The sequence below is a fragment of the Colobus angolensis genome, unplaced genomic scaffold (genome assembly GCF_000951035.1).
Source record: "Colobus angolensis palliatus isolate OR3802 unplaced genomic scaffold, Cang.pa_1.0 Scaffold306, whole genome shotgun sequence".
Lineage (NCBI taxonomy): Eukaryota > Metazoa > Chordata > Mammalia > Primates > Cercopithecidae > Colobus > Colobus angolensis.
Window position 1 is genome coordinate 3,051,496 of NW_012116333.1, and position 11,834 is coordinate 3,063,329.

At 39.0% G+C, this 11,834-nt stretch overlaps 1 protein-coding gene across 1 annotated transcript in view; it reads left to right on the forward strand.

Annotated features, from left to right (window-relative positions):
• The first annotated feature begins 5,153 nt into the window (after positions 1–5,153).
• LOC105517719 (chromosome unknown open reading frame, human C10orf53) overlaps positions 5,154–11,834 on the forward strand; it is a 16,551-nt gene continuing 9,870 nt past the window's right edge. The window contains exon 1 of the mRNA XM_011950371.1: positions 5,154–5,305. Within this exon, the coding sequence (XP_011805761.1) occupies positions 5,209–5,305 (97 nt within the window). The 5' untranslated portion in view covers positions 5,154–5,208. The remainder of the gene's footprint in view (positions 5,306–11,834) is intronic.

Below are 11,834 nucleotides of genomic sequence, written 5' to 3' on the forward strand. Positions count from 1 at the left end.
TAACAAAAACAGCATGGTATTGATATAAAAACAGACACACAAGCCAATGGAACAGAATAGATAACCCAGAAATAAATCCACATATTTACAGCCAAACTGATTTTCAACAAAGGCATGAAGAACATACATTAGGAAAAAGACATCTTCTTCAATAAAGAGTGTTAGGAAAACTGGATAGCCTTATCCAGAAGAATGAAACTGAACTCCTATCTCTCACTATATACAAAAACCAACTGAAGACGAGATTAAAGGCTTAAATGTAAGACTCAAAACTATAGATCTACTAGAAGAAAACATAGAGGAAACACTTTAGGACATTGGTCTAGGCAAAGATATGGCTAAGACCTCAAAAGCACAGGGAACAAAAACAAAAATATATGAATGAGACTATATTAAACTAAAAAGCTTTTGCACTACAAGGAAAGCAATCATCAGAGTGAAGATAGAACCTGTTGTATGGGAAAAAATGTTTGCAAACTATTCATCTGATAAGGGATTATTTTCCAGAATATATAAGAAACTCAAACAACTCAATAGTTAAAAAATAATAATAATAATCCCATTAAAAAAGTAGGCAAAGGACATGAATAGACTTTTCTCAAAAGAAGACACACAAATGGCCAACCGGTACACACAAAAAAAATGCTCAACATCACTAATCATCATCACTAATCATTAGGGAAATACAAATCGAAACCACAATGAAATATCATCTTACCCTAATTAGAATGGCTATTATTAAAAAGACAAAAAATAACAGATGCTGGTGAGGATGCAGAAAAAAGGGAACTCATATTTCTTGGTGCGTGGGAATGCAAATTGTACAGCCATTATAGAAAACAGTATGGAGATTTCTCAAAAAACAAAAAATAGAAGTACCATATGATTCAGCAACCCCACTATTGAGTGTATCAGTATATCAAAAGGATACCTGCACTCTCATGTTTATTGCAGAGCTATTAGCAATAGCAAAGATATGAAATCAACCCAAATTTCCATCGATGGATGAATGGATAAAGTGTGGCATATATACAAAATGGAATACTATCTGACCATAAAAAAATAAAATCATGTCATTTGCAGCAACGTGGATAAAACTGGAAGTTCTTATGTAAAGTGAAATCAGCCAGGCATAGAAAGCCAAATATCACGTTTTCACTCATATCTAAAAGTTTAAAAGTTCATGTCATGGAGGTAGAGAGCAGAATGATAGTCAACAGAGGCTGGGAAGGATGTGGAGGTGGGAGATAAAGAGAGGGTAGTTAATGGGTACAAACATATAGTTAGACACAAGGAATATGTTCTAATGTTCAATAGCAGAATAGGGTGACTACAATTAACAGCAATGTATTGTATATTTCAAAATAACTGAAAGAGAGAACTTGAAATGATCTTAACACATAGAAATTATAAATGCTTGAGGTGATGAATATCCTAAATACCCTGACTTGACCATTATATATGTTCTGTGCACATTACAAAACACCACATGCACCCCACAAATAGATATATTATTTATCAACTAAAAACCTCATAGTAAAATGGAATTAGAAAAGAACTAACTTGGCCTGACAAAGAGCATCTACAAAAATCCTATACAACATATATCATACTAAAAGGGGAATGTTGGAAATGATTGGTTCCTATGAGAATCAGGATAAAGAAAGGATATGTACTGTCATCACTTTTATTCATTGTTGCGCTAGAGATTCTACCTGGTACAATAAAAAGGTGAAAAAAAAGAAAGGTTTATAAATAAAATAAAACTGGTCATTGTCTGCAGTCACTATGATTATTTACACAGAAAACCCCAAAGAGGCCGGGTGCGGTGGCTCACGCCTGTAATCCCAGCACTTTGGGAGGCCGAGGTGGGTGGATCATGGGGTCAGGAAATCGAGACCATCCTGGCTATCACAGTGAAACCCCGTCACTACTAAAAAATACAAAAAAACACACACACAAAAAAAAAATTAGCCGGGCGTGGAGATGGGCGTCTGTAGTCGCAGCTACTGGGAAGGCTGAGGCAGGAGAATGGCCTGAACCCGGGAGGCAGAGCTTGCAGTGAGCCGAGATCACGCCACTGCACTCCAGCCTGGGCAACAGAGCCAGGCTCCGTCTCAAAAAAAAAAAAAAAAAAAAAAAAAGAAAGAAAAAGAAAAGAAAACCCTAAAGAATCTACAAATAAATTAATAGAAAACATTAAAAAGGTCAAGGTAGCTTTTATAAAATCAACACATAAAAGTCCATTTCATTTTACATACCAGCAACAAATAATAAACCACAATTAAAAAGATGTTTACAATAGTGCCCAGAGATAAATCTAACAAAAGACATGAAGAATATGCAGATCATTACAAACATATTGAAAGACATTGGAGAAGATCAAAATAAAGGAGAGGTATTCCAAGTTCACAAATAGGAGGGCCTCAGAAAGAAGTTGGTTCACTCAAATTGATCTATAGATTCAATGCAACTTAAGTCAAGCTCTCAACAAGGAAACTTCTGCTTCTCATATGGCAGGCTAGTTAATTCGAACTAAGCTTCTCGAAAACGAGATCTTTTAAAATCTGGCATACATCTTTTTAAAAAGCATAAAAGAGCGTACTGAATGAAAATGAGAGAGAGAGCAAGAGTAAGTAAGCATAGCATTGGGGCTTCTCTTACCCCAGGGCTATCTAGTGCTCTTGAATAGGCAGCCTAAAGAATGAGCTGCATTTTTTCAGTCCTTGCAGAAGTAGAGGGTACAAGAACTGGAGTCCAGCACCACCAAGGATGGGGAAACCCTGATAAGTCACCACCCTCCTTAAGCTAGGATCCCAAAGGATAGCACCAAAGGAATTAGGATTAAATATAAATCAACCAATCTCCAAACGGACTGTAGCCCAGTTTTGAGTCATCTGGATGGCTCAGAAAAATCTCAAACTCTGGAATTGTAAGATGATCCTGGGTTGGTGCAAGTAGGAGTTAACATGAAGTAAATTTTAAAATCTTCTATAGGGGAAGATACCATCTTAGGCCTCAAATTGTTTCTACAAATAATTTTTTCATACAATGCCCAGCACACAATTAAAATAAACCAGAACTCTAGGAGACAAGACAAAATGCGTAGAAAACAGCGGAAATAATAAACCACAGGAACAAACACATGGGTTCTCCAAACAATGGAATTCTCAAACACAGACTATAAAATACCTATCTTTACTCCAATGAAGGAGATAAAGCCAAACCAAAAAACTTGAGAAGAAACTGAAAGTGGCACAGCAGATTTGAAAAGAGAACAAACTATAAAATTCTAGAATTGAAAAATACATAACTGGAATAAACAACCAAATTCCTGGCTTTTCTTCTCAGTTAAGAGCCAAAAAGAAAATTCGTAGACTGGATTACAGGTAAAAATGAATGAATGCGTGCATATCTACATGTATACATACAACCCCAAAAGAAGTATGAAAAAAGAAAAAAGAGAAAAGCACAGAGAAGACACTTGCAGATTGCAATGAGAAGGTCTAACATATGTTTAGCTGGAGTCCCTGAGAATGAGAAAATGGAACAAAAACAATACATGAAGAAATAATGACTCAAACTTTTCCAAAAACTGATGAAGGACTTTAATTCAGTTTCAAGAATCTCAACAAATCACAAGAGAGGTAAAATACACAGTAGCATACGTTAGGAGAATTAGTGGGAAAGGGTTTTTTAAATCCTTTACTGTTACAGTAAAACTACAGAAAGCAAGAGATAAAGAAACATAAGCAGTCTTGAAAACAGAACAGTAATGGAAAACAACTATTCATTACAAAACTTTTAGCAAAGTTAAAAACAAGGTTAAATTTCTAATTAATAAAAATACTACAGTGAGTAGAGGATTTTTGCCTTTTAAGACGTGTACAAAGTTTATGGAGAACCAGAAAGTAAATCCTTCTAAGACAGGACAAGTAACCATATAGAGCCAAGAGTATGAATAATGACATCATGTACAGTCCTGCCTTCCTCCATAGTCTGCTGGGCTCAGCTGTGTTGGTGAATTCAGTGGTTCTTGTCCGATGATGCAAAACTCTTAAGTGTTGGAGGAAATTATTTATGATCCATAATAATGTCAAACTTCTACTGATATCATTCCTCTATTTACCAATCGTGTATAAACCAATTCTCATCAAAGAAGTATGTATCATGGAACATACTGTACACGTGGAGAGAATTAAAATACACAGTAGCATACGTTGGGAGAATTAGTGAGAAAGGGTTTTTTAAATCCTTTACTGTTCAAAAGGAGGGTAAAAATATCAACTACAATTGAATATTTAGAAAATAAAGAAGTGCTGTAATTGCAAGGGTATTGCGATTGTTAGGTTGGGCTAATTGCTGTAATAAACAACCCCCAAAATCTCAGTGGTTATGGAATAAATATTTCCTTCTTGCCTCGGTCACCAACAAATGCAGATGGGTGGGGCTCTATTCGGCTCAGCTACTCAGTGGTCCAGGTTCCTCCCACGTTTTGGGTTTGTCTCCCCGGGAGCCTCCGGTCCTCCCTGGGATCCCGTATCTGGCTACCGATAAGAAGAAGGCGACAGCAGGTGTGGAGGAGACTTTTAAGGAGCCATGCCTAGAAGTGGTGGATGTCTTTTATGTCCAAATTCCAATCAGCAGAGCTGAGCAAATAAAAGGGATTGGACGAATTCACAGTTTTGGCCCCACCAAATAGCCTCACTGGTGACAGAATGGGAAGGGGGAAAAGAGGTGGGGGAAGAGGAATGATGAACAAATACTCCCAATCAATCAAAAACAGGCAAGAAAATAGAAGAAATGCAAGGGTTTCCAATCCATACTACACCGCTGTCACTCTTGGGACCGCAACTTGCCGTCCCTGAACCTCGGTTTTGTAAACAGAAAACATAAAATACTAACGAGGGATGGTAAACTGATTTAACCAGACAACGCAGGGAAAGTGCTTAGCACGTTGCCTGACACGAACTTACTGTGCCTGGCTGCTGCTGTTATTTATCACTAACACTTGCCGCAGCAGGTCGAACGCGCGCGTTTGCGGACCAGGCGCTGAGGGTCACGTGAGCAGCTTGGGGCGGGGAAGATCCCCTAGCACCACCCCGGCCCCGCCCCGCGCGTAGCCACGCCCACCCGCCAGGGCCGGAAGAGAGGTTGCTTAGCAGCGTGTTTCTCCTTAGCCTTGGCTGCGGCGGCGGAGGCCTGGCGATGCCCAAGAACGCAGTGGTCATCCTGCGCTATGGGCCCTACAGCGCGGCAGGCCTGCCGGTGGAGCACCACACCTTCCGCCTGCAGGGCCTGCAAGGTGGGCCTCCCCGCCCGCCGCGTTCGCCCCTGAGCACCCCAGCCTCTGAGCATCCGCAGGTGGTGCCCCGTGCGTAGGCCTTCCTGCCTCAGACTCCGACGAAGCGCCACCTCTCCAGGAAGTCTTCCTCAGGATGATGTAGCAACCTATGGCTTCCAGGGCTGGGCTAAAAGCGTGGGAACGCTCTTCTATCCAAGAGTGAGCTGTGGGCCCAGCAAATTACAGAAATTACCTCCCTAGAAAAAATTACATAACCCTGCTTTAAGAATTGGGAAACTGAGGATCAAGAATATTAAGTGACTTTAACAAGTCAAATGCCTGGGAAGTAGCATTGCTGGGATTCCACCTCTTAATCGTTCATGCAACAGACTTTCATTAAGCACCCAGTGTGTGTTGGACACCCTTCCAGGGACTGAGGACACACTGTTAAACAGTGATGAATGTCTTTGAAGTAATCTCCTTGTTAACTGCTAAATGACAGTTGTGCCTAAGCTCTAACTGAGGCTAGGGTGGTGCCATGGGAACTAACCATAGTGGGACCTGTGACTAGCCATAATGGGAGGGGAGAGGGAGAGGTCTGGAAAGGCTCATTTAAGTGGAGCCTTAAATGAGCCTACATTTGAGCAGACCTTTAAAGAATTGAGTAGAAACTAACCAGGTAAAGAGACGAATGCCTTCCAGGCAGAGGGGACTAATAATGTAGGCAATGGCTGGAGGCATTCAACAAATGATGTATTAATATTTGTTAAATTGATGGGGGATGAGGCTGGAGTGGTAGTCAGGGGCCAGATCCTGCAGAGCCACAGACAAGTTTTAGGCAGGGGATGAAGCTGTTACCACTCTGAGACCAGATTAGAGTGGGGAAAGAGTGGAAACAAGGAAAACAAGACTGTTGGGGGTGGTCCAGGGCTGAGATGACAGTAGCTTGGACCATAAAAGAGACCATGGATCAAAGTGAAAGCAATGGTACTTCCTGAGAGGATTGATATGTGAGGTAAGGGTAAAAAGAATGTTATCCGGATCTAGTCAGTGTCTGGCTTGAAACAGTGCTGATGGATGGACGTACTGTCCACTAAAATCGAAGACACCAAAGATGGACCACAATTTGGAGGAATATGTGGAACAGTTCCAGAGGAACAGTCTATTTTGGACATACAGATAGTCCCCGACTTAGACTTTTTGACTTTAGGATGGGTTTACTGGGAGGTAACCCTATCATAAGTCGAGGCAAATCTGAACTTACAATGGTTCTACTTAATGATTTTTCCACTTTATGATGGGCTTATCCAGATATTAAGCCCACTTTCCATTTACAGTGCGTTTATTAGGACCTAACCCCATCATAAGTCAAGGAGCATCTGAATTAAGCTTCGTATGCTTTCAGTTACCTTGATAGTGGTGCTGAATCAGCTCTGTTGTTCTGGAGTTCAGAGAAAAAGTCTGAAATGGAGATAGAAAGATGTGAGTCATTGACTTGGAGAGAACATATAGAATGAGATGACAGCCCAGGAATCAGCATTGATGAACTCCCATCATATGACCCAAACTAAGAATCTTCCAGGCAAAATACCCTGAAGTCGAAGGACACAAAAATTAGTTTTAGCTGAGCAATCAGGGAAAGCCTCCTGGAGGAGATGGCATTTGAGTTTGAGTTTGAAGGATGGGTAGGATTTTAATCAGCAGAGGAAGTTGCTTTCTGTGAGAGAACAGTTGATAGAGAAATTTGTGTTGCAAATACTTCCATGTTTGTATTCATCTATTGGGACTGCCATAACAAAATACTATAGACTATGGGACTTAAACAATAGAAATACATTTTTTCAGTCTAAAGGCTAAAAGTCCCTGATCAAGGTCTGGCAAGGTTAGCTTCTGGTGAGGGCTCTGGGTGCTCTTCCTGGCTTGCTGACAGCCACCTTCTCTCTTGTCCTCACCTGGTGGGATTTTTTAGGGAGAGCGAGGAGCAAGCTCTCTGGTGTCTGTTCTTATAAGAAGAAATACACTAATCCTATCAGATTAGGTCCTCACCCTTATAACCTCATTTAACCTTAATTACTTCATTAAGGACCTATCTCCAAATACAGTCACATTGGGAGTTAGGGCTTCCATATATGAAGTTGGGGGAGGGGGGCAACAATTCAGTTCATAGCAGTGTTGCATGGTGATGTTTAAAATGTTTTGAAGTTTTGGCTAAGAATACAGCCTAAATATGTGACTTTTCTCTTCCTTCCTCTCTGATGAGCCACACCTACTCACCCTCACTTCATAATCCACCTTTAGTTTATGTTCACTTTCTGTAAAGATAACGTGGGTAAAATATGTATTTAAAATTTTGCCATTTTAACCATGTTAAGCATACAATTCAGTGACATTAATTATCTTTACAATGTTGTGGAACCATCACTGTTCTCTCTTTTTAAAATTTTTCAACACCCCAGACAGAAACTGCATTCATTAAGCAAAAACACTCTGTCCCTCTATGTCCGGAATGTGTTCCTTCTGGTGGGTTCTTGGTCTTGCTGACTTCAAGAAGGAAGCCAGCCACAGACCTTGCGGTGAGTGTTACAGCTCACAAAGTGGCGTGTCCAGAGTTGTTTGTTCCTCCCAGTGGGTTCGTGGTCTGGCTGACTTCAGGAATTAAGTTGCAGACCCTGGCAGTGAGTATTACAGCTCTTAGAGGTGGTGCAGACCCAAGGAGTGAGCAGCAGCAAGACTTATTATGAATAGCAAAAGAACAAAACTTCCATAGCGTGGAAGGGGATGCCAGCAGGTTGCCGCTGCTGGCTCGGGAGGCCAGCTTTTATTTCCTTATTTGGCCCCACTCATGTCCTGCTGATTGGTCCATTTTTAAAGAATGCTGATTGGTGCATTTACAATCCTCTAGCTAGACACAGAGCGCCGATTGGTGCATTTACAATCATCTAGTTAGAAAAGTTCTCCAAGTCCCTACCCAAACCAGAAGCCCAGCTGGTTTCACCTCTCACCTCCATCCCCAGCCCCTGGTAACCTGCAATCTACTTTGTAGTTTATTTCAGTTAGCATAATATTTCAAGGTTTATCCGTGCTACAGCATGTATTATAGTACTTTATTCCTTTTTGTGGCAGACATACCATATTTGGTTTATCCATTCATCTGTTGATAGACACTTGGGTTGTTTCCACCTTTCCGCTACTGTGAATAGTGCTGTTATGAACATTAGTAAACAAATATCTGTTTGAATCCCTATGTTTCAAGGGAGTGAAATTGCTGAGTCATATGGTAATTCCATATTTAACTTTTTGAGGAATGACCAAACTGTTTTCTGAAGCAGCTGCACCATTTTACATTCCCACTAGCAATGCACAAGGATTTCAATTTTCTTTGGTTTTAATTATAGCCATCCCAGTAGGTGTGAAATGGTAACTTGTGGTTTTCACTTAAATTTCCCTAATGATTGGTGATGTTGAACATCTTTCCATGTGCTTATTGACCATTTGTATGTCTTTGGAGAAATGTCTGTTCTTTGCCCATTTTTTAAATTTGGTTGTGCTTTTTTTGTTACTGAGTTGGAAAATTTATTTAGATATTCTGAATATGAGACCCTTAATAGATAAATGATTTGCAAATATTTTCTCCCACTCGGTAAATTAGCTTTTCACTTTCTTGATAGTGTCCTTTGCTGCACAAAAGTTTTAATTTTAATGAAGTCCAATTTATCTGTGTTTTTCTTATGTTACCTGTGATATGTTGTTTAAGAAACCATTGTCTGCTGGGCACAGTGGCTCACACCTGTAATGCCTGCACTTTGGGAGGCTGAGGCAGGTGGATCACTTCAACCCAGGAGTTCAAGACCAACCTGGTTTGAAGTTCAAAACCAGCCTTTTTTTGTAGAAACCAACCATCTCTATAGAAAAGACAAAAATTAGGTGGGTGTAATGGCACGCACCTGTAGTCCCAGCTACTCAGTAGGCTGAGGTGGGAGGATCGCTTGAGCCCTGGAGGCCGAGGTTGCAGTGAATCAAGGTTGTGCCACTGCACTCCAGACTGGGTGACAGAGCAAGAGACTCTGTCTAAAAAAAAGAAAGAAACCGTTGTCAAATCTAAGATTATGCAGTTTTGCCCCTATGTTTTCTTCTAAGAGTTTTATAATTCCTAAATTTAGATCTTTGACCCACTTTGAGTTAATTTTTGTATATGGTGTAATGTAAGGGTCCAAATTCATTCAAAAGATATTCATGTGGATATCCAATTATCCCAAGACCTTTTGTTAAAGAAACTGTTCTTTACCTATTGAATGGTCTTCGCACCCATGTCAAGAATCAACTATTCATTCATATCAGTCATTGTGAACATTTATTTCTAGGCTCTCAATTCTATTCCATTGCTCTATATGTCTATCCTTTTGTCTGTATCACATGATTTTGTTTACTGTAGCTTTCTAGTAAGTTTTGAAATCAGGAAATTGAGTCTTCCAACTTAGTTTTTTCTCAAGATTGTTTTATCTGTTTTAGGTACCTTGCAATTCCCTATGAATTTTAGGATAGGTTTTTCCACTTCTGCAAAAAACACCATTGGGAATGTGATAGGTAGTGCATAGAATCTGTATAATCCTTTGGGTAGTATTATTATTTTAACAATATTAAGCCTTTTAGTCCATGCACACAGAATGCATTTTCATTTATTTAGATCTTCCTTAATTTCTTTTAGCAACTTTTATAGTTTTCAGTGTGTAAGACTTGGACCTAATTGTTTGCATATATTCCTAAGTGTTTTGTTCTTTTAAATACTATTATAAATGGAATCGTCTTCTTTATCTCCGTTTCAGATCAATCATTGCTAGTGTGTAGAAATACAACTGCTTTTTGTGTGTTAATTTTGTTAATTTCTTCAACTTTGCCAATTTCATTTATTAGCACTAACAACTTTTTTTTTAGGAACACTAGCAGTTTTGAGATATAAGATCATGCAATCTGCAACTAGAGGTAGTCTTCTTCCTTTCCAATTTAAATGACTTTTATTTCTTTTTCTTGCCTAATTTATCTTTCTGGTACTCCTAATACTATGTTAAATAGAAGTGGCAAAGGTGGGGCGTCCTTGCCTTGTTCTTGATCTTAGGGGGAAAACGTTTAGCGGGTCTCCTTCAATCAGTTGAAGGCCTTAAGAGAACAAATGTTGATGTTTTTCAAAGAACAAGGGACTCTCCCCAAGACTGTGACATAGAAACTCTACTTCTATCTGTAGCCTAGCCTGTGAACCAATTCCTCAAAATCTCTCTCTCTTTCTCTCTCTCTCTATAGATAGATAGATAGACAGATAGATAGATTTATAATTAAAATTAAATGAACAAAATGAGAATATCAATAAAGAGAAATTCTAAAAAGGAACCAAACAAGTCATATACGTCATATAGTATGTTTGTGTATACACACACACACACACACGCACACACACACAGATAGTCCCTGACTTACAATTGTTTGACTTATGATTTTTGACTATATGCTGATGCTTTCAGCTGTGTACATTAATGGTGAGTACCCGTACAACCCCATTCTGTTTTTCACTTTCAGTGTAGTATTCAATAAGTTATGTAAAATATTCAACACTTTATTGCAAAATAGGCTTTGTATTAGATAATTTTGCCCAACTGTAGGCTAATGTAAGTGTTCTGAGCATGTTTAAAGTAGACTAGGCTAAGCTATGATGTTCAGTATGTTAGGTGCCCTAAATGCATTTTTAACTTACAATATTTTCAACTTACGATGAGTTCATCAAGACTTAAGTTCATTGTGAGTTAAGGAACATGTGCATATATATATATAATATATATATATGTATGTATATGTACACACACACACACACAGTCACACACATATATATTTTATTGGTTCTCTTTCTCTGGAGAATTCTGACCAATACAACAGGTTCTTGTTTTTTCCTTTCTGCACTTTAAATATGTATCCCACTGCCTTCTGGCCTCTATGGCTTCTGATGAGAAAGCTGATAATCTTACAGAGAATCTGTGTGTGATGAGTCATTTCTTTCTCACTGCTTTCAAGATTCTCTCTTTGTATTTTGACAGTTTGTTTCTAATGTGTCTTAATACTCTTCGAGTTTATCCTGCTTGTAGTTGGTTGAGCTTCTTGGGTAGGTATTTTCATGTCTTTCATCAAATTTAGGATGTTTTCAGCCATTATTTCTTCAGATATTCTTTCTGTCCCTTTATCTATTTCCTTTTCTCCTGGGACTTCCACTAGGTATATGTTGTTATACTTGTGGGCATCCCACAGGTCTCCAGGGCTGTTCATTTTTCTTCATTCTTTTTCCTTTCTACTCCTCAGACTGAGTAGTCTCAATTGCCCTGTCTTCAAATTTGCTGATTTCTTCTGCTTACTCAAATCTGCCGTTGAATCCGTGTAGTACATTTTTCATTTTAATTGTTATACTTTTCAACTCTAGGACTTGTTTGGTTCCTTTTTAGAATTTCTCTTTATTGATATTCTCAGTTTGTTCATACATCATTTTTCTAATTTCTTTTTTTTTTTTTTTTTT